This window comes from Leptodactylus fuscus, unplaced genomic scaffold (genome assembly GCF_031893055.1).
Source record: "Leptodactylus fuscus isolate aLepFus1 unplaced genomic scaffold, aLepFus1.hap2 HAP2_SCAFFOLD_92, whole genome shotgun sequence".
Taxonomy (NCBI): Eukaryota; Metazoa; Chordata; class Amphibia; order Anura; family Leptodactylidae; genus Leptodactylus; species Leptodactylus fuscus.
The window spans coordinates 8,012-32,635 of NW_027440970.1; the positions used below are offsets into that span (position 1 = coordinate 8,012).

The 24,624-nt window shown below is 45.3% G+C and overlaps 1 protein-coding gene across 1 annotated transcript; it reads left to right on the forward strand.

Moving 5' to 3' along the window:
* The first annotated feature begins 4,676 nt into the window (after window positions 1-4,676).
* LOC142188989 (uncharacterized) lies at window positions 4,677-15,962 on the forward strand. Its single transcript, XM_075262091.1, has 4 exons — window positions 4,677-4,803; window positions 9,021-9,251; window positions 9,335-9,461; window positions 14,728-15,962. The coding sequence occupies exons 1-4, from the start codon at window positions 4,726-4,728 to the stop codon at window positions 15,960-15,962; spliced, it is 1,671 nt and encodes a 556-aa protein (XP_075118192.1). The 5' UTR covers window positions 4,677-4,725.
* Window positions 15,963-24,624: the final 8,662 nt, after the last annotated feature.

A 24,624-nucleotide genomic window follows, 5' to 3' on the forward strand; every position in this document is an offset into this window, starting at 1 on the left:
TATATATATATACTGTATATACAGCAGTGACTGTTCTCTCTGTTATCAGCCATTACCCCAGGCTATAGATATATATATATATACTGTATATACAGCAGTGACTGCTCTCTCTGTTATCAACCATTACCCCAGGCTATAGATATATATACTATATTACTGTATATACAGCAGTGGCTGCTCTCTCTGTTATCAGCCATTACCCCAGGCTATAGATATATATATATATATATATATACTGTATATACAGCAGTGGCTGCTCTCTCTGTTATCAGCCATTACCCCAGGCTATAGATATATATATATATATATATACTGTATATACAGCAGTGACTGCTCTCTCTGTTATCAGCCATTATCCCAGGCTATAGATATATATATATACTGTATATACAGCAGTGACTGCTCTCTCTGTTATCAGCCATTACCCCAGGCTATAGATATATATATATATATATACTGTATATACAGCAGTGACTGCTCTCTCTGTTATCAGCCATTATCCCAGGCTATAGATATATATATATACTGTATATACAGCAGTGACTGCTCTCTCTGTTATCAGCCATTACCCCAGGCTATAGATATATATATATATACTGTATATACAGCAGTGACTGCTCTCTCTGTTATCAGCCATTATCCCAGGCTATAGATATATATATATATATATATATATATACTGTATATACAGCAGTGGCTGCTCTCTCTGTTATCAGCCATTACCCCAGGCTATAGATATATATATATATATATATATATATATACTGTATATACAGCAGTGGCTGCTCTCTCTGTTATCAGCCATTACCCCAGGCTATAGAGATATATATATATATATATATATATATATATATATATATATATATATATACTGTATATACAGCAGTGGCTGCTCTCTCTGTTATCAGCCATTACCCCAGGCTATAGATATATATATATATATATATATATATATATACTGTATATACAGCAGTGGCTGCTCTCTCTGTTATCAGCCATTACCCCAGGCTATAGATATATATATATATATATACTGTATATACAGCAGTGGCTGCTCTCTCTGTTATCAGCCATTACCCCAGGCTATAGATATATATATATACTGTATATACAGCAGTGACTGCTCTCTCTGTTATCAGCCATTACCCCAGGCTATAGATATATATATATATACTGTATATACAGCAGTGGCTGCTCTCTCTGTTATCAGCCATTACCCCAGGCTATAGATATATATATATATATATATACTGTATATACAGCAGTGACTGCTCTCTCTGTTATCAGCCATTACCCCAGGCTATAGATATATATATATATATACTGTATATACAGCAGTGGCTGCTCTCTCTGTTATCAGCCATTACCCCAGGCTATAGATATATATATATATATACTGTATATACAGCAGTGGCTGCTCTCTCTGTTATCAGCCATTATCCCCAGGCTATAGATATATATATATACTGTATATACAGCAGTGACTGCTCTCTCTGTTATCAGCCATTACCCCAGGCTATAGATATATATATATACTGTATATACAGCAGTGACTGCTCTCTCTGTTATCAGCCATTACCCCAGGCTATATATATATATATATATATATATTATATATATATATATATATATATATATATATATATATATACTGTATATACAGCAGTGACTGCTCTCTCTGTTATCAGCCATTATCCCAGGCTATAGATATATATATATATATACTGTATATACAGCAGTGGCTGCTCTCTCTGTTATCAGCCATTACCCCAGGCTATAGATATATATATATACTGTATATACAGCAGTGACTGCTCTCTCTGTTATCAGCCATTACCCCAGGCTATAGATATATATATATATATATACTGTATATACAGCAGTGACTGCTCTCTCTGTTATCAGCCATTACCCCAGGCTATAGATATATATATATACTGTATATACAGCAGTGACTGCTCTCTCTGTTATCAGCCATTACCCCAGGCTATAGATATATATATATATACTGTATATACAGCAGTGACTGCTCTCTCTGTTATCAGCCATTACCCCAGGCTATAGATATATATATATACTGTATATACAGCAGTGGCTGCTCTCTCTGTTATCAGCCATTACCCCAGGCTATAGATATATATATATACTGTATATACAGCAGTGGCTGCTCTCTCTGTTATCAGCCATTACCCCAGGCTATAGATATATATATACTGTATATACAGCAGTGACTGCTCTCTCTGTTATCAGCCATTACCCCAGGCTATAGATATATAGATATATATATATATATATACTGTATATACAGCAGTGGCTGCTCTCTCTGTTATCAGCCATTACCCCAGGCTATAGATATATATATATATACTGTATATACAGCAGTGGCTGCTCTCTCTGTTATCAGCCATTATCCCAGGCTATAGAATATATATATATACTGTATATACAGCAGTGACTGCTCTCTCTGTTATCAGCCATTACCCCAGGCTATAGATATATATATATATATACTGTATATACAGCAGTGACTGCTCTCTCTTTTATCAGCCATTACCCCAGGCTATAGATATATATATATATATACTGTATATACAGCAGTGACTGCGCTCTCTGTTATCAGCCATTACCCCAGGCTATAGATATATATATATATATACTGTATATACAGCAGTGACTGCTCTCTCTGTTATCAGCCATTACCCCAGGCTATAGATATATATATATATATACTGTATATACAGCAGTGACTGCGCTCTCTGTTATCAGCCATTACCCCAGGCTATAGATATATATATATATATACTGTATATACAGCAGTGACTGCTCTCTCTGTTATCAGCCATTACCCCAGGCTATAGATATATATATATACTGTATATACAGCAGTGGCTGCTCTCTCTGTTATCAGCCATTACCCCAGGCTATAGATATATATATATATACTGTATATACAGCAGTGACTGCTCTCTCTGTTATCAGCCATTACCCCAGGCTATAGATATATATATATACTGTATATACAGCAGTGACTGCTCTCTCTGTTATCAGCCATTACCCCAGGCTATAGATATATATATATACTGTATATACAGCAGTGACTGCTCTCTCTGTTATCAGCCATTATCCCAGGCTATAGATATATATATATACTGTATATACAGCAGTGGCTGCTCTCTCTGTTATCAGCCATTACCCCAGGCTATAGATATATATATATACTGTATATACAGCAGTGACTGTTCTCTCTGTTATCAGCCATTACCCCAGGCTATAGATATATATATATACTGTATATACAGCAGTGGCTGCTCTCTCTGTTATCAGCCATTACCCCAGGCTATAGAATATATATATATACTGTATATACAGCAGTGACTGTTCTCTCTGTTATCAGCCATTACCCCAGGCTATAGATATATATATATACTGTATATACAGCAGTGACTGTTCTCTCTGTTATCAGCCATTATCCCAGGCTATAGATATATATATATATATACTGTATATACAGCAGTGGCTGCTCTCTCTGTTATCAGCCATTACCCCAGGCTATAGATATATATATATATACTGTATATACAGCAGTGACTGCTCTCTCTGTTATCAGCCATTACCCCAGGCTATAGATATATATATATATATATATATATATATACTGTATATACAGCAGTGGCTGCTCTCTCTGTTATCAGCCATTACCCCAGGCTATAGATAATATATATATACTGTATATACAGCAGTGACTGCTCTCTCTGTTATCAGCCATTATCCCAGGCTATAGATATATATATATATATACTGTATATACAGCAGTGACTGCTCTCTCTGTTATCAGCCATTACCCCAGGCTATAGATATATATATATATACTGTATATACAGCAGTGACTGCTCTCTCTGTTATCAGCCATTACCCCAGGCTATAGATATATATATATACTGTATATACAGCAGTGACTGCTCTCTCTGTTATCAGCCATTACCCCAGGCTATAGATATATATATATACTGTATATACAGCAGTGGCTGCTCTCTCTGTTATCAGCCATTACCCCAGGCTATAGATATATATATATATACTGTATATACAGCAGTGGCTGCTCTCTCTGTTATCAGCCATTATCCCAGGCTATAGATATATATATATACTGTATATACAGCAGTGACTGCTCTCTCTGTTATCAGCCATTATCCCAGGCTATAGATATATATATATACTGTATATACAGCAGTGGCTGCTCTCTCTGTTATCAGCCATTACCCCAGGCTATAGATATATATATATATATATACTGTATATACAGCAGTGACTGCTCTCTCTGTTATCAGCCATTACCCCAGGCTATAGATATATATATATACTGTATATACAGCAGTGACTGCTCTCTCTGTTATCAGCCATTACCCCAGGCTATAGATATATATATACTGTATATACAGCAGTGGCTGCTCTGAGGACACTTTCACACTGCGGCTAGAAGGTAAGATGACATCACTGCTCCAGGTGTGAACAGAGTCTTAGTTCCATGATCCTGCAGTCACACACAATGGGCCCCATCACTGGTGTCTGTGGGAATCCTCCTGTATCCATGTGAGGAGCTCCTGTATGTCACACATGATGTGGCCCCTGGAGGATTTCGGGCCCCTCCACTACTAGATCCTTCAGCTCATCCAGTTTCCTCCTCTTCTCCTCCAGACGCTCCTTCTCCTGAATGACCCACCAAGGATGGACAAGGACAGGACTGAGATCACCAGAAGAATATTAGACTTCACCTTGGAGATCATCTCCCTGCTGAGCGGAGAGGTATCTGTACTACATTTCTATCATCTATCTGCTGAGCGGAGAGGTAACTGTACTACATTTCTATCATCTACCTGCTGAGCGGAGAGGTATCTGTACTACATTTCAATCATCTCCATGCTGAGCGGAGAGGTATCTGTACTACATTTCTATCATGTATCTGCTGAGCGGAGAGGTATCTGTACTACATTTCTATCATCTACCTGCTGAGCGGAGAGGTATCTGTACTACATTTCTATCATCTATCTGCTGAGCGGAGAGGTATCTGTACTACATTTCTATCATCTATCTGCTGAGCGGAGAGGTATCTGTACTACATTTCTATCATCTATCTGCTGAGCGGAGAGATATCTGTACTACATTTCTATCATGTATCTGCTGAGCGGAGAGGTATCTGTACTACATTTCTATCATCTATCTGCTGAGCGGAGAGGTATCTGTACTACATTTCTATCATGTATCTGCTGAGCGGAGAGGTATCTGTACTACATTTCTATCATCTCCCTGCTGAGCGGAGAGGTATCTGTACTACATTTCTATCATCTATCTGCTGAGCGGAGAGGTATCTGTACTACATTTCTATCATCTATCTGCTGAGCGGAGAGGTATCTGTACTACATTTCTATCATCTATCTGCTGAGCGGAGAGATATCTGTACTACATTTCTATCATGTATCTGCTGAGCGGAGAGGTATCTGTACTACATTTCTATCCTGTATCTGCTGAGCGGAGAGATATCTGTACTACATTTCTATCATGTATCTGCTGAGCGGAGAGGTATCTGTACTACATTTCTATCATCTATCTGCTGAGCGGAGAGGTAACTGTACTACATTTCTATCATCTATCTGCTGAGCGGAGAGGTATCTGTACTACATTTCTATCATGTATCTGCTGAGCGGAGAAGTATCTGTACTACATTTCTATCATGTATCTGCTGAGCGGAGAGGTATCTGTACTACATTTCTATCATGTATCTGCTGAGCGGAGAGGTATCTGTACTACATTTCTATCATCTATCTGCTGAGCGGAGAGGTATCTGTACTACATTTCTATCATGTATCTGCTGAGCGGAGAGGTATCTGTACTACATTTCTATCATGTATCTGCTGAGCGGAGAGGTATCTGTACTACATTTCTATCATCTATCTGCTGAGCGGAGAGGTATCTGTACTACATTTCTATCATGTATCTGCTGAGCGGAGAGGTATCTGTACTACATTTCTATCATGTATCTGCTGAGCGGAGAGGTAACTGTACTACATTTCTATCATGTATCTGCTGAGCGGAGAGGTATCTGTACTACATTTCTATCATCTATCTGCTGAGCGGAGAGGTATCTGTACTACATTTCTATCATCTCCCTGCTGAGCGGAGAGGTATCTGTACTACATTTCTATCATCTATCTGCTGAGCGGAGAGGTATCTGTACTACATTTCTATCATCTATCTGCTGAGCGGAGAGGTATCTGTACTACATTTCTATCATCTATCTGCTGAGCGGAGAGGTATCTGTACTACATTTCTATCATGTATCTGCTGAGCGGAGAGGTATCTGTACTACATTTCTATCATGTATCTGCTGAGCGGAGAGGTATCTGTACTACATTTCTATCATCTACCTGCTGAGCGGAGAGGTATCTGTACTACATTTCTATCATCTACCTGCTGAGCGGAGAGGTATCTGTACTACATTTCTATCATGTATCTGCTGAGCGGAGAGGTATCTGTACTACATTTCTATCATGTATCTGCTGAGCGGAGAGGTATCTGTACTACATTTCTATCATCTATCCTGCTGAGCGGAGAGGTATCTGTACTACATTTCTATCATGTATCTGCTGAGCGGAGAGGTAACTGTACTACATTTCTATCATGTATCTGCTGAGCGGAGAGGTATCTGTACTACATTTCTATCATGTATCTGCTGAGCGGAGAGGTATCTGTACTACATTTCTATCATGTATCTGCTGAGCGGAGAGGTATCTGTACTACATTTCTATCATCTACCTGCTGAGCGGAGAGGTAACTGTACTACATTTCTATCATCTACCTGCTGAGCGGAGAGGTATCTGTACTACATTTCTATCATGTATCTGCTGAGCGGAGAGGTAACTGTACTACATTTCTATCATGTATCTGCTGAGCGGAGAGGTATCTGTACTACATTTCTATCATGTATCTGCTGAGCGGAGAGGTATCTGTACTACATTTCTATCATCTCCCTGCTGAGCGGAGAGGTATCTGTACTACATTTCTATCATCTATCTGCTGAGCGGAGAGGTATCTGTACTACATTTCTATCATCTCTCTGCTGAGCGGAGAGGTATCTGTACTACATTTCTATCATCTATCTGCTGAGCGGAGAGGTATCTGTACTACATTTCTATCATGTATCTGCTGAGCGGAGAGGTAACTGTACTACATTTCTATCATGTATCTGCTGAGCGGAGAGGTAACTGTACTACATTTCTATCATCTATCTGCTGAGCGGAGAGGTAACTGTACTACATTTCTATCATCTATCTGCTGAGTGGAGAGGTATCTGTACTACATTTCTATCATGTATCTGCTGAGCGGAGAGGTAACTGTACTACATTTCTATCATCTATCTGCTGAGCGGAGAGGTATCTGTACTACATTTCTATCATCTATCTGCTGAGCGGAGAGGTATCTGTACTACATTTCTATCATCTATCTGCTGAGCGGAGAGGTATCTGTACTACATTTCTATCATGTATCTGCTGAGCGGAGAGGTAACTGTACTACATTTCTATCATCTATCTGCTGAGCGGAGAGGTATCTGTACTACATTTCTATCATCTATCTGCTGAGCGGAGAGGTATCTGTACTACATTTCTATCATGTATCTGCTGAGCGGAGAGGTATCTGTACTACATTTCTATCATGTATCTGCTGAGCGGAGAGGTATCTGTACTACATTTCTATCATCTATCTGCTGAGCGGAGAGGTATCTGTACTACATTTCTATCATGTATCTGCTGAGCGGAGAGGTAACTGTACTACATTTCTATCATCTATCTGCTGAGTGGAGAGGTATCTGTACTACATTTCTATCATCTATCTGCTGAGCGGAGAGGTATCTGTACTACATTTCTATCATGTATCTGCTGAGCGGAGAGGTATCTGTACTACATTTCTATCATGTATCTGCTGAGCGGAGAGGTATCTGTACTACATTTCTATCATCTATCTGCTGAGCGGAGAGGTATCTGTACTACATTTCTATCATCTATCTGCTGAGCGGAGAGGTATCTGTACTACATTTCTATCATCTATCTGCTGAGCGGAGAGGTATCTGTACTACATTTCTATCATCTATCTGCTGAGTGGAGAGGTATCTGTACTACATTTCTATCATCTATCTGCTGAGTGGAGAGGTATCTGTACTACATTTCTATCATGTATCTGCTGAGCGGAGAGGTATCTGTACTACATTTCTATCATGTATCTGCTGAGCGGAGAGGTATCTGTACTACATTTCTATCATCTATCTGCTGAGTGGAGAGGTATCTGTACTACATTTCTATCATCTATCTGCTGAGCGGAGAGGTATCTGTACTACATTTCTATCATCTATCTGCTGAGCGGAGAGGTATCTGTACTACATTTCTATCATCTATCTGCTGAGTGGAGAGGTATCTGTACTACATTTCTATCATGTATCTGCTGAGTGGAGAGGTATCTGTACTACATTTCTATCATCTATCTGCTGAGCGGAGAGGTATCTGTACTACATTTCTATCATCTATCTGCTGAGCGGAGAGGTATCTGTACTACATTTCTATCATGTATCTGCTGAGCGGAGAGGTATCTGTACTACATTTCTATCATGTATCTGCTGAGCGGAGAGGTATCTGTACTACATTTCTATCATCTATCTGCTGAGCGGAGAGGTATCTGTACTACATTTCTATCATGTATCTGCTGAGCGGAGAGGTAACTGTACTACATTTCTATCATCTATCTGCTGAGCGGAGAGGTATCTGTACTACATTTCTATCATGTATCTGCTGAGCGGAGAGGTATCTGTACTACATTTCTATCATGTATCTGCTGAGCGGAGAGGTATCTGTACTACATTTCTATCATCTATCTGCTGAGCGGAGAGGTATCTGTACTACATTTCTATCATGTATCTGCTGAGCGGAGAGGTATCTGTACTACATTTCTATCATCTATTGTCTCTCCATACACAGGAATACTCACTGGTGAAGAAGACATCGGGGGACTATGTGGCCCCCAGCAGCCGGGGCCCCATCACAGAGCCAGGAGGAGGAGGGAGCAGGAGCCGGGGCCCCATCACAGAGCCAGGAGGAGGAGGGAGCAGGAGCCGGGGCCCCATCACAGCCCCTCCCCCTCTCTCCCTGATACATGAGCAGAAGATTCTAGAACTCACCAACAAGATGCTGGAGCTGCTGACTGGAGAGGTGACACTGCTGGGAATGCTGGGAAATTCTCCAGTAACAGCACTGGAGGGGGAGGGGTGATGACTGTATCATTGTGTTGTCAGGTTCCTATAAGGTGTCAGGATGTCGCTGTCTATTTCTCCATGGAGGAGTGGGAGTATTTAGAAGGACACGAGGATCGGTACAAGGAGGTGATGATGGAGGACCCCCGGCCCCCCCGGACATCACATGGTAAGAGGAGATATATATATTATATACAGACCCCCGGCCCCCCCGGACATCACATGGTAAGAGGAGATATATATATTATATACAGACCCCCGGCCCCCCCGGACATCACATGGTAAGAGGAGATATATATATTATATACAGACCCCCTGCCCCATCAGACATCACATGGTAAGAGGAGATATATATATTATATACAGACCCCCGGCCCCCCCCGGACATCACATGGTAAGAGGAGATATATATATTATATACAGACCCCCGGCCCCCCCCCGGACATCACATGGTAAGAGGAGATATATATATTATATACAGACCCCCGGCCCCCCCCCCCCGGACATCACATGGTAAGAGGAGATATATATATATTATATACAGACCCCCGGCCCCCCCCGGACATCACATGGTAAGAGGAGATATATATATTATATACAGACCCCCGGCCCCCCTGGACATCACATGGTAAGAGGAGATATATATATTATATACAGACCCCCGGCCCCCCCGGACATCACATGGTAAGAGGAGATATATATATTATATACAGACCCCCGGCCCCCCCGGACATCACATGGTAAGAGGAGATATATATATTATATACAGACCCCCGGCCCCCCCCGGACATCACATGGTAAGAGGAGATATATATATTATATACAGACCCCCGGCCCCCCCGGACATCACATGGTAAGAGGAGATATATATATTATATACAGACCCCCGGCCCCCCTCGGACATCACATGGTAAGAGGAGATATATATATTATATACAGACCCCCGGCCCCCCCCGGACATCACATGGTAAGAGGAGATATATATATTATATACAGACCCCCGCCCCCCCCGGACATCACATGGTAAGAGGAGATATATATATTATATACAGACCCCCGACCCCCCCCGGACATCACATGGTAAGAGGAGATATATACATATTATATACAGACCCCCGGCCCCCCCGGACATCACATGGTAAGAGGAGATATATATATTATATACAGACCCCCGGCCCCCCCCGGACATCACATGGTAAGAGGAGATATATATATTATATACAGACCCCCCCTCCCCCGGACATCACATGGTAAGAGGAGATATATATATTATATACAGACCCCCGGCCCCCCCCGGACATCACATGGTAAGAGGAGATATATATATTATATACAGACCCCCGGCCCCCCCCGGACATCACATGGTAAGAGGAGATATATATATTATATACAGACCCCCGGCCCCCCCGGACATCACATGGTAAGAGGAGATATATATATTATATACAGACCCCCGGCCCCCCCCGGACATCACATGGTAAGAGGAGATATATATATTATATACAGACCCCCGGCCCCCCCCGGACATCACATGGTAAGAGGAGATATATATATATTATATACAGACCCCCCGGACATCACATGGTAAGAGGAGATATATATATTATATACAGACCCCCGGCCCCCCCGCGACATCACATGGTAAGAGGAGATATATATATTATATACAGACCCCCGGCCCCCCGGACATCACATGGTAAGAGGAGATATATATATTATATACAGACCCCCCTCCCCCCAGACATCACATGGTAAGAGGAGATATATATATTATATACAGACCCCCGGCCCCCCCGGACATCACATGGTAAGAGGAGATATATATATTATATACAGACCCCCGGCCCCCCCCCCCGGACATCACATGGTAGGAGGAGATATATATATTATATACAGACCCCTGGCCCCCCCGGACATCACATGGTAAGAGGAGATATATATATTATATACAGACCCCGACCCGGCCCCCCCGGACATCACATGGTAAGAGGAGATATATATATTATATACAGACCCCCGGCCCCCCCCGGACATCACATGGTAAGAGGAGATATATATATTATATACAGACCCCCGGCCCCCCCGGACATCACATGGTAAGAGGAGATATATATATTATATACAGACCCCCGGCCCCCCCGGACATCACATGGTAAGAGGAGATATATATATTATATACAGACCCCCGGCCCCCCCCGGACATCACATGGTAAGAGGAGATATATATATTATATACAGACCCCCGGCCCCCCCGGACATCACATGGTAAGAGGAGATATATATATTATATACAGACCCCCGGCCCCCCCGGACATCACATGGTAAGAGGAGATATATATATTATATACAGACCCCGGCCCCCCCCGGACATCACATGGTAAGAGGAGATATATATATTATATACAGACCCCCGGCCCCCCCGGACATCACATGGTAAGAGGAGATATATATATTATATACAGACCCCCGGCCCCCCCCCCCGGACATCACATGGTAAGAGGAGATATATATATTATATATAGACCCCCGGCCCCCCCCCCCCGGACATCACATGGTAAGAGGAGATATATATATTATATACAGACCCCCGGCCCCCCCGGACATCACATGGTAAGAGGAGATATATATATTATATACAGACCCCCGGCCCCCCCAGACATCACATGGTAAGAGGAGATATATATATTATATACAGACCCCCGGCCCCCCGGACATCACATGGTAAGAGGAGATATATATATTATATACAGACCCCCGGCCCCCCCCGGACATCACATGGTAAGAGGAGACTTCTATATTATATACAGACCCCCGTCCCCCCTGGACATCACATGGTAAGAGGAGATATATATATTATATACAGACCCCCGGCCCACCCATGGTAAGAGGAGATATATATATATTATATACAGACCCCCGGCCCCCCCGGACATCACATGGTAAGAGGAGATATATATATTATATACAGACCCCCGGCCCCCCCCGGACATCACATGGTAAGAGGAGATATATATATTATATACAGACCCCCGCCCCCCCGGACATCACATGGTAAGAGGAGATATATATATTATATACAGACCCCCGGACATCACATGGTAAGAGGAGATATATATATTATATACAGACCCCCGCCCCCCCCGGACATCACATGGTAAGAGGAGATATATATATTATATACAGACCCCCGGACATCACATGGTAAGAGGAGATATATATATTATATACAGACCCCCGCCCCCCCCCGGATATCACATGGTAAGAGGAGATATATATATTATATACAGACCCCCGGCCCCCGCGGACATCACATGGTAAGAGGAGATATATATATATATTATATACAGACCCCCGGCCCCCCCGGACATCACATGGTAAGAGGAGATATATATATATTATATACAGACCCCCGGCCCCCCCGGACATCACATGGTAAGAGGAGATATATATATTATATACAGACCCCCGGACATCACATGGTAAGAGGAGATATATATATTATATACAGACCCCCGCCCCCCCGGACATCACATGGTAAGAGGAGATATTTATATTATATACAGACCCCCGCCCCCCCCGGACATCACATGGTAAGAGGAGATATATATATTATATACAGACCCCCGGCCCCCCCGGACATCACATGGTAAGAGGAGATATATATATTATATACAGACCCCCGGCCCCCCCGGACATCACATGGTAAGAGGAGATATATATATTATATACAGACCCCCGGACATCACATGGTAAGAGGAGATATATATATTATATACAGACCCCCGGCCCCCCCGGACATCACATGGTAAGAGGAGATATTTATATTATATACAGACCCCCGGCCCCCCCGGACATCACATGGTAAGAGGAGATATATATATTATATACAGACCCCCGGCCCCCCCGGACATCACATGGTAAGAGGAGATATATATATTATATACAGACCCCCGGCCCCCCCGGACATCACATGGTAAGAGGAGATATTTATATTATATACAGACCCCCGGCCCCCCCCGGACATCACATGGTAAGAGGAGATATATATATTATATACAGACCCCCGGACATCACATGGTAAGAGGAGATATATATATTATATACAGACCCCCGGCCCCCCCGGACATCACATGGTAAGAGGAGACTTCTATATTATATATGCGACCACCCCGGGAGAACCGTGCAGGAGGCTGGACTGTCACGGTGACCTTATAGGCACCAGAGCTCCCAGGAGAGGTGCACAGGGTAATAGGCAGAGTCAGTTAGATGTGACGCCAGTTGGAGTATTGAGACACCCGCTGGTCCCTGGGCTGAGATGGTGATGTGGGTGTCAGTGCTCCCCTCCAACAAGGAGCCGGAGCCCAGGGCTTAGCAGCAAGGAAGGCCATGTCCAGGCCAGGATCAGTAGAAGTGCTCACTGCTTTATTGTAACAGGCATCTGCTGGTCACTTGTCCTGTAGCAGTGAGCTGTGGCACAGGGGCTTGTAGCTGGCTGACACCTTCCCATGTATTAGCAGAGTCTGAGATGTCTCCAGGTCCGGCTTCTGGTCCCTGCAGGAGTTCAGTTACCTTGTAGAGGTCGGTGCAGGCTGCCAGGGTTGTATCTCTGCTTAGCCTGATGTAATCCTGTCCTCTTACTGATAGTGATGGGGGCGCTGTCACAGCTTCTCTGCCCTGCTGCTGCTGCTGCTGCTGTGGCATCTCCTCACAGCACACAGTGTCTGACACACAAGATGGCCACTGCCACATGACTACTTGCTTCTCCTTCCCCGGCTGCATACAGAATACTACTTCCTCTCTCTGCGATGACTATTTCCTGTCCCAGCTACAGATCCGCCCACTATACTTTGTGTTGCTATGGAACCCATAACTCAGCAGGACAAGTGATACCAGAGAACAACAGCTTGAAAACGTTTCACAACTGAATAGAGAATGAACATGGCGACATATAGAAACAATCCTAACATGTAACATGCCAAATAACCATTAGTAACTGCTGTGGGGGATTGTGGTCCTGGTCAGACTGGAGCGTCTCCATCCCGCCATTAGTCCTAGTGAATACATTGGGGGAAGTCTCTCTTATTCTCCTCGGAGATCCTACAGATCACTAGGAATAAATTGTTGCGGTTCTTCCCCGGGGACAATCCCTTGGGGGTCGGAGGGTCAGAAAGGGCTGAGGATTATCTAGAACTGAATATCGTCCCCGGTCACAATAAGCTGAGAAGGAAATTACAAGTCTGGTCATGGCGGCGACTACAAGGACAGACAAGATGGCGCCATCTACAATGGTGAGGTCACCACAACTGGTTTATGTGTTTAGAATTATATCAGGCATCGAAAACTACCGTTGTGTCTCTCACCTAATAAGATTTGTGTAAATGTTTCTACTTTGTAGCTTAATGGGATTAGAACTGATTTCATTATTTTATTCACAGAAAATCCCAGTGCGATCTCTGAGGGAAACGTCATGTTATCAGTAAATTATAAAGGAGAAGATGAAGATATGATGGAGCGCTCCTCAGGAGAAAACCTCCTCACCCCTAATGTACATCCAGGACGTCACAGTACAGATCCATCATATAATCCCCCCAATCATGAGGAACCTTCTGACCAACCACAGATTGTGACCACAAGTACCAGCCAGAAAGGGGGAATACTGTATCAGTGTGGTGAATGTGGAAAAGGGTTTACATACAGATCACAGCTTTATTTACACAAAAGATATCACACGGGAGAGAAGCCATATTCATGTTCAGAATGTGGAAATAGTTTTAGGGAGAAATCAAATCTTGTTAAACATGGGAGAAGTCACACAGGAGAGAAGCCATATTCATGTCCAGAATGTGGGAAGTCTTTTAGTGATAAATCTCACCTTGTTAGACATGAGAGAATTCACATGAGCGGAAAACCATTTGTATGTTCAGAATGTGAGAAATGTTACAAAGATAAAGCAACTCTTGTTAGACATGAAAGAAGTCACACATGTGATAAGAGATATTCATGCTCAGAATGTGGGAAATATTTTAGGGATAAATCAGATCTTGTTATACATAACAGAAGTCACACAGGAGAAAAACCGTACTCATGTTCAGAATGTGGAAAATGTTTTATTTCAAAATCAATTCTTCATGATCATCAGAGAATTCACAAAGGAGAGAAGCCATATTCATGTTCTGAATGTGGAAAATGTTATAAAGATAAATCAACTCTTGTTATACATGAGCGAACTCACACAGGAGAGAAGCCATATTCATGTTCAGAATGTGAGAAATGTTTTATTTCCAAAGCCAGACTTAATGATCATCAGAGAATTCACACAGGAGAAAAACCATATGTATGTTCAGAATGTGGGAAAAGTTTTAAAACTCAATCAAATCTTGTTAAACATAAGAGAACTCACAAAGGTGAAAAGCCATATAAATGTTCTGAATGTGGGAAATGTTACAAAGATAAAGCAACTCTTGTCAGACATGAAAGAAATCATACATGTGATGAGAGATATTCATGCTCAGAATGTGGGAAATGTTTTAGGGATAAGATTCACCACACAGTTTGTTTCACAATATCTCCTGAACACAAGAAGACCCCGTATGTGGTCGTAACCTGCTGTAAGGGAAGATGGGGGGCTCGGAATAGAAGGAGCGCTATTCGGCTGATTTTGCTGGAATAGTTTTCAGGTGCAATGTCGAAGTTGCAGAGCCCCTAAAGTACCAATACAATGGAAACCCCCAACAGTGACCCCATTTTGGAAACTGCACCCCTCATAGAATTCATCAAGCAGTGTATTGGGCATTCTGACCCAGATGGTTTCTAAAAAGAAATGTGCTGTGAACGTTGCAAAATGGAGATTTGAAATGTCTCCGAATATTTGCTACATCAGTGCCCGGTACAAGATGCCCAGCTGGGGGCCCAGTGATGTGTCCTCCCTCCAGTTGGCATGTTCTGATTCCTGATTTTGGAAACGCCCTGCATGCGGCCCTAATCTTGTGCCCTGGGAATACAAAAGGGCTCAGAAGTAAATATCTTGTGCATAGAAGGCCTACACTGGATTGGCGGCATTGGCAGAGGCCCCGAGATAAAATAAAGAATTCACCCCCAAAATATGATCGCATTGGAGAAACTACAGAGCCTTGCACAAGTCTTCATACCCCTTGAGTGTTTTCACATTTTGTCACAACCACAAGCTTAAATGGATATTCTTGAGATTTTCAGTGATAACACAAAGTATCAGATAATTGTGAAATGGAAGGAAAATGCCGGAAGGTTCTGACAAATGATGTGCAAAAGTCTTCAGCCCCCTGTACTCTGATAACCCTAAATACTCACAATTGTCTCCAGAAGTCACTGAATGAGTTAATAGATCAGTCCAGCTGTGTGTAATGTAGTCTTAGTATATATATATATATATATATATACTAGCTGGTACCCGCGACTTCGTCTGCGGTGATTGTAGCAGTGGGTATATACAGGCGCGGGTAAGGTTTTCGTACTGTGTATAAGGTATGGGATATGAAATGTAACTGTGTATCTTGTTTTTGTTGTATGGGAAGAATATGCAAATCTGCCTTCCATGATGTAATTAGGAGGACAGTTGCTGCCTCATTGTTGCAAACCAATAGAGGGCGCTCACTGGAATGTGCAAGCCTGTCTTAAGACAGGATTCCAGTGAAATAACCCAATAATGGCTGCTCCCTTTAGCCTCATGCCCGACCTTCCAAGAGGCCTTTGTTTAGCAATGACACTGGGATTAATACCAGGTATAGTCTCTCAATCGAGGACAGCTGTTTCGATCTGGTTGGATCTCTTCAGCCCGATGTAGAGAGGACTATAACCTGCTAGAGGTGAGAGGCTTAGACAGGGTTCGGGGGATATTGTCACTCCTTAGGGAGAGACCACCATATAGGTGTGTGGAGACTTGTTAAGCCTTTAGCACTCCACTTTGCAAGGAACTATGGGAAGAATATGCAAATCTGCCTTCCATACCATAGAGACTATACCTGGTATTAATCCCAGCATCATTGCTAAACAAAGGCCTCTTGGAAGGTCAGGCATGAGGCTAAAGGGAGCAGCCATTATTGGGTTATTTCACTGGAATCCTGTCTTAAGACAGGCTTGCACATTCCAGTGAGCGCCCTCTATTGGTTTGCAACAATGAGGCAGCAACTGTCTTCCTAATTACATCATGGAAGGCAGATTTGCATATTCTTGTTTTTGTTGTAATTCTGAGAGCACATGAGACTTTTGTGTTGAATGTAATTTGTATTTCAGCCGCTATACGGTGTTGGTATAAACTGCACATAGTGTCTTTGGGACAGAAGTATTTCAGGTTAATATACTTTGATATACGACATTGTATGAGTTGTTATTTTGAGCCAGTACATGTAAGTTTTGGGAACAGGATACTCTTGAGTAAGCAACATAAAGTCTGGCCCTGTGCATGACAGTTTAGTAACTCCATGTGCCTCTTATTAATAGCAATTAACCCCATCATGTCCCTCACATTAACCCCAGTGTAAGAGTTACTGATAGAGATGAGCGAGTATTGTTGGGATCAGCCGATCCGAACAGCACACTCGCATAGAAATGAATGGACGTAGCCGACACGCGGGGGGTTAAGCACGCTGGCTACGTCCAAGCGGAAGTACCAGGTGCATCCATTCATTTCTATGGAGCGTGCTGTTCAGATCAGCTGATCCCAACAGTACTCGCTCATCTCTAGTTACTGATATGTGAGAGACTTGGAGGTAATAATTAAGTATCTTCATTACTGAGGTCTTTTATTAGTCCCTCCATATGTCTCACATATTAGTAACCTTTATATGGGGCACACAGGGGTTAATATGAGGGACATGATGGGGTTTATTCCTATTAATGTGAGGCACACAGGGGTTAATATGAGGGACATGATGGGGTTTATTCCTATTAATGTGAGGTACACAGGGGTTAATATGAGGGACATGATGGGGTTTATTCCTATTAATGTGAGGTACACAGGGGTTAATATGAGGGACATGATGGGGTTTATTCCTATTAATGTGAGGTACACAGGGGTTAATATGAGGGACATGATGGGGGTTATTCCTATTAATGTGAGGCACATGGAGTTACTAACACTAAACGAATAACCCCAAATGGATGACATTAATGAGAATAGGAAGTAAAGGAAGGGAGCTGTGTGCTTCTTACTTTCAGTTTGCTAGCAGCTTTGGCAGGAGCTCTCACTATAGCAGGCAGAGACCTGAGCGATTAAGCTCCACCCCCTGGGTTTCCTGCACATCTCACAAAGGGGAGTGTCCTTATGCCTCAGCTCTAGCAGAGACTTCATTTAACTCTTGCAGGTCCTGTGCTGCTGGTGTGCCAGTGAAATATGGCAGGAGTGCCACTCTTGGCATGTGTGCCAGGGGTTGCTGACCTCTGCTGTAGGGGGTAATATGAATTTTGTGGCTTGCTATGGTCCAAAGTGTGTGAGATTGCAGAGATAGTGATGTGAGTTTGGGTTTTGTGGGGGTCCTGGGAAAAACGTATGTGCGCTATTGTGACGAAAAGTAGCCTATTGCGCAATCGAGTGTAGTGACTATGTTTGTGGAAAATTTCAGCCAAATCGGGGTCCAAAGTGTGTGAGATTGCAAAGATAGTGATGTGAGTTTGGGGTTTGTGGGGGTCCTGGGAAAAACGTATGAGCGCTATTGATACGAAAAGTAGCCTATTGCGCAATGGGGTGTATTAACTATGTTTGTGGAAAATTTCAGCCAAATCGGTCAAGCGGGTTTTGCGTAATTGACTAACAAACATCCGAACACACAAAGCCACAAACATCCAAACTCACAAACTTTCACATTTATAATGTTAATAGGATATATATATATATCTACACTCACCGGCCACTTTATTAGGTACACCATGCTAGTAACGGGTTGGACCCCCTTTTGCCTTCAGAACTGCCTCAATTCTTGGTGGCATAGATACAACAAGGTGCTGGAAGCATTCCTCAGAGATTTTGCTCCATATTGACATGATGGCGGCATCACACAGTTGCAGTCGCAGATTTGTCGGTTGCACATCCATGATGCGAATCTCCCGTTCCACCACATCCCAAAGATGCTCCTCTATTGGATTGAGATCTGGTGACTGTGGAGGCCATTGGAGTACAGTGAACTCATTGTCATGTTCAAGAAACCAGTCTGAGATGATTCCAGCTTTATGACATGGCATTGCATTATCCTGCTGAAAGTAGCCATCAGATGTTGGGTACATTGTGGTCATAAAGGGATGGACATGGTCAGCAACAATACTCAGGTAGGCTTTGGCGTTGCAACCATGCTCAATTGGTACCAAGGGGCCCAAAGAGTGCCAAGAAAATATTCCCCACACCATGACACCACCACCACCAGCCTGAACCGTTACCGATACAAGGCAGGATGGATCCATGCTTTCATGTTGTTGACGCCAAATTCTGACCCTACCATCCAAATGTCGCAGCAGAAATCGAGACTCATCAGACCAGGCAACGTTTTTCCAATCTTCAATTGTCCAATTTCGATGAGCTTGTGCAAATTGTAGCCTCAGTTTCCTGTTCTTAGCTGAAAGGAGTGGCCCCCGGTGTGGTCTTCTGCTGCTGTAGCCCATCTGTAGCCTCAAAGTTGGACGTACTGTGCGGCGTTCAGAGATGCTCTTCTGGTTACCTTGGGTGTAACGGGTGGCTATTTGAGTCACTGTTGCCTTTCTATCAGCTCGAACCAGTCTGGCCATTCTCCTCTGACCTCTGGCATCAACAACGCATTTCCGCCCCCCACAGAACTGCCGCTCACTGGATGTTTTTTCTTTTTCGGACCATTCTCTGTAAACCCTAGAGATGGTTGTGCGTGAAAATCCCAGTAGATCAGCAGTTTCTGAAATACTCAGACCAGCCCTTCTGGCACCAACAACCATGCCACGTTCAAAGGCACTCAAATCACCTTTCTTCCCCATACTGATGCTCGGTTTGAACTGCAGGAGATTGTCTTGACCATGTCTACATGCCTAAATGCACTGAGTTGCCGCCATGTGATTGGCTGATTAGAAATTAAGTGTTAACGAGCAGTTGGACAGGTGTACCTAATAAAGTGGCCGGTGAGTGTATATATATATATATATATATATATATATATATATATATATACCTTTTCTGTGAAGGCCTCAGTGGTTTGTTAGAGAACACTAGTGAACAAACAGCATCATGAAGACCAAGGAACTTGCCAGTCAGGTGAAAGAGATTCACCTTCCAGCAAGACAATGACCCTAAACCTCCAGCCTGAGCCCCAGTGAATGGTTTAGATCACAGAATATTCCGGGGATAGAACAGCCCCATCACAGGCCAAATCCCATTGAAATTACTGATCACAGACACTCCATCAAATCTGGCTGCAAAGAAGGGTCTGAAATGTCATCTCTAGAGGTGCAAAGACCGAGCCCAAAAGACTTGTAGATGGAATTGTAGCCAAAGGCGGCTGCACAAAGTATTGATATAAGGGGTTGTATGCAAATAGGATTTAAAGAGGAAACCCTGTACAATGAAAGACTCACACGATTAATAGAAAAATAGGAAAGTTTATTATTCTTGGCTTCGGTGAAGAAAATGGTTCAAATCACAGTCTGGGGAGCCGCGTCCTCCTGCTTGTGGCCCAGAAGTAGAATCAGCAGTCTGGGGAGTTGCGTCCTCCTGCTTGTGGCCCAGAAGTAGAATCAGCGTTTGGGGAGTTGCGTCCTCCTGCTTGTGGCCCAGAAGTAGAATCAGCGTCTGAGGAGTTGCGTCCTCCTGCTTGTGTCCCAGAAGTAGAATCAGCAGTCTGGGGAGTTGCGTCCTCCTGCTTGTGGCCCAGAAGTAGAATCAGCGTTTGGGGAGTTGCGTCCTCCTGCTTGTGGCCCAGAAGTAGAATCAGCGTCTGAGGAGTTGCGTCCTCCTGCTTGTGGCCCCGAAGTAGAATCAGCAGTCTGGGGAGCTGCGTCCGCCTGCTTGTGGCCCAGATGTAGAATCAGCGGTGTGGATAGCCGTGTCTGCCTGCTTGTGGCCCCGAAGTAGAATCAGCGGTCTGGGGAGTTGCGTCCTCCTGCTTGTAGCCCAGAAGTAGAATCAGCGTCTGGGGAGTTGCGTCCTCCTGCTTGTGGCCCAGAAGTAGAATCAGCAGTCTGGGGAGCTGCGTCCTCCTGCTTGTGGCCCAGAAGTAGAATCAGCAGTCTGGGGAGTTGTGTCCTCCTGCTTGTGGCCCAGAAGTAGAATCAGCAGTCTGGGGAGCTGCGTCCGCCTGCTTATGGCCCAGAAGTAGAATCAGCGGTGTGGAGAGCCGTGTCTGCCTGCTTGTGGCCCAGAAGTAGAATCAGCGGTCTGGGGAGTTGCATCCTCCTGCTTGTGGCCCAGAAGTAGAATCAGCAGTCTGGGGAGCCGTGTCCTCCTGCTTGTGGCCCAGAAGTAGAATCAGCAGTCTGGGGAGCCGCGTCTGCCTGCTTGTGGCCCAGAAGTAGAATCAGCAGTCTGGGGAGCCCCGTCCTTCTGCTTGTGGCCCAGAAGTAGAATCAGCGTCTGGGGAGTTGCATCCTCCTGCTTGTGGCCCAGAAGTAGAATCAGCAGTCTGGGGAGCCGTGTCCTCCTGCTTCTGGCCCAGAAGTAGAATCAGCAGTCTGGGGAGCCGTGTCCGCCTGCTTGTGGCCCAGAAGTAGAATCAGCAGTCTGGGGACTTGCGTCCTCCTGCTTGTGGCCCAGAAGTAGAATCAGCGTCTGGGGAGTTGCGTCCTCCTGCTTGTGGCCCAGAAGTAGAATCAGCGTCTGGGGAGTTGCGTCCTCCTGCTTGTGGCCCAGAAGTAGAATCAGCGATCTGGAGAGCCGTGTCTGCGTGCTTGTGGCCCAGAAGTAGAATCAGCGGTCTGGGGAGTTGCATCCTCCTGCTTGTGTCCCAGAAGTAGAATCAGCAGTCTGGGGTGCCTCGTCCTCCTGCTTGTGGCCCAGAAGTAGAATCAGCGGTCTGGGGAGCCCCGTCCTCCTGCTTGTGGCCCAGAAGTAGAATCAGCGGTCTGGGGAGCCCCGTCCTCCTGCTTGTGGCCCAGATGTAGAATCAGCGTCTGGGGAGTTGTGTCCTCCTGCTTGTGGCCCAGAAGTAGAATCAGCGATCTGGAGAGCCGTGTCTGCCTGCTTGTGGCCCAGAAGTAGAATCAGCAGTCTGGGGTGCCCCGTCCTCCTGCTAGTGTCCCAGAAGTAGAATCAGCGGTCTGGGGAGCCGCGTCCTCCTGCTTGTGGCCCAGAAGTAGAATCAGCAGTCTGGGGTGCCCTGTCCTCCTGCTTGTGGCCCAGAAGTAGAATCAGCAGTCTGGGGAGCTGCGTCCGCCTGCTTATGGCCCAGAAGTAGAATCAGCGGTGTGGAGAGCCGTGTCTGCCTGCTTGTGGCCCAGAAGTAGAATCAGCGGTCTGGGGAGTTGCATCCTCCTGCTTGTGTCCCAGAAGTAGAATCAGCAGTCTGGGGTGCCGCGTCCTCCTGCTTGTGGCCCAGAAGTAGAATCAGCAGTCTGGGGAGCCCCATCCTCCTGCTTGTGGCCCAGATGTAGAATCAGCGTCTGGGGAGTTGTGTCCTCCTGCTTGTGTCCCAGAAGTAGAATCAGCAGTCTGGGGTGCCGCCTCCTCCTGCTTGTGGCCCAGAAGTAGAATCAGCAGTCTGGGGAGTTGTGTCCTCCTGCTTGTGTCCCAGAAGTAGAATCAGCAGTCTGGGGTGCCCCGTCCTCCTGCTTGTGTCCCAGAAGTAGAATCAGCGGTCTGGGGAGCCCCGTCCTCCTGCTTGTGGCCCAGATGTAGAATCAGCGTCTGGGGAGTTGTGTCCTCCTGCTTGTGGCCCAGAAGTAGAATCAGCGATCTGGAGAGCCGTGTCTGCGTGCTTGTGGCCCAGAAGTAGAATCAGCAGTCTGGGGTGCCCCGTCCTGCTTGTGTCCCAGAAGTAGAATCAGCGGTCTGGGGAGCCCCGTCCTCCTGCTTGTGTCCCAGAAGTAGAATCAGCGGTCTGGGGAGTTGCGTCCTCCTGCTTGTGTCCCAGAAGTAGAATCAGCAGTCTGGGGTGCCGCGTCCTCCTGCTTGTGGCCCAGAAGTAGAATCAGCAGTCTGGGGTGCCCTGTCCTCCTGCTTGTGTCCCAGAAGTAGAATCAGCGGTCTGGGGTGCCGCGTCCTCCTGCTTGTGGCCCAGATGTAGAATCAGCGTCTGGGGAGTTGTGTCCTCCTGCTTGTGGCCCAGAAGTAGAATCAGCGATCTGGAGAGCCGTGTCTGCCTGCTTGTGGCCCAGAAGTAGAATCAGCAGTCTGGGGTGCCCCGTCCTCCTGCTAGTGTCCCAGAAGTAGAATCAGCGGTCTGGGGAGCCGCGTCCTCCTGCTTGTGTCCCAGAAGTAGAATCAGCAGTCTTGGGTGCCGCGTCCTCCTGCTTGTGGCCCAGAAGTAGAATCAGCAGTCTGGGGAGTTGTGCCCTCCTGCTTGTGGCCCAGAAGTAGAATCAGCAGTCTGGGGAGCCCCATCCTCCTGCTTGTGGCCCAGATGTAGAATCAGCGTCTGGGGAGTTGTGTCCTCCTGCTTGTGTCCCAGAAGTAGAATCAGCGATCTGGAGAGCCGTGTCCTCCTGCTTGTGGCCCAGAAGTAGAATCAGCAGTCTGGGGTGCCCCGTCCTCCTGCTTGTGGGCCAGAAGTAGAATCAGCGTCTGGGGAGTTGCGTCCTCCTGCTTGTGGCCCAGAAGTAGAATCAGCAGTCTGGGGTGCCCCGTCCTCCTGCTTGTGTCCCAGAAGTAGAATCAGCGGTCTGGGGAGCCCCGTCCTCCTGCTTGTGTCCCAGAAGTAGAATCAGCAGTCTGGGGTGCCCCGTCCTCCTGCTTGTGGGCCAGAAGTAGAATCAGCGTCTGGGGAGTTGCGTCCTCCTGCTTGTGGCCCAGAAGTAGAATCAGCGGTCTGGGGAGCCCCGTCCTCCTGCTTGTGGGCCAGAAGTAGAATCAGCGTCTGGGGAGTTGTGTCCTCCTGCTTGTGGGCCAGAAGTAGAATCAGCAGTCTGGGGAGTTGTGTCCTCCTGCTTGTGTCCCAGAAGTAGAATCAGCGGTCTGGGGAGCCCCGTCCTCCTGCTTGTGTCCCAGAAGTAGAATCAGCAGTCTGGGGTGCCCCGTCCTCCTGCTTGTGTCCCAGAAGTAGAATCAGCGTCTGGGGAGCCCCGTCCTCCTGCTTGTGTCCCAGAAGTAGAATCAGCAGTCTGGGGTGCCGCGTCCTCCTGCTTGTGGGCCAGAAGTAGAATCAGCGTCTGGGGAGTTGCGTCCTCCTGCTTGTGGCCCAGAAGTAGAATCAGCG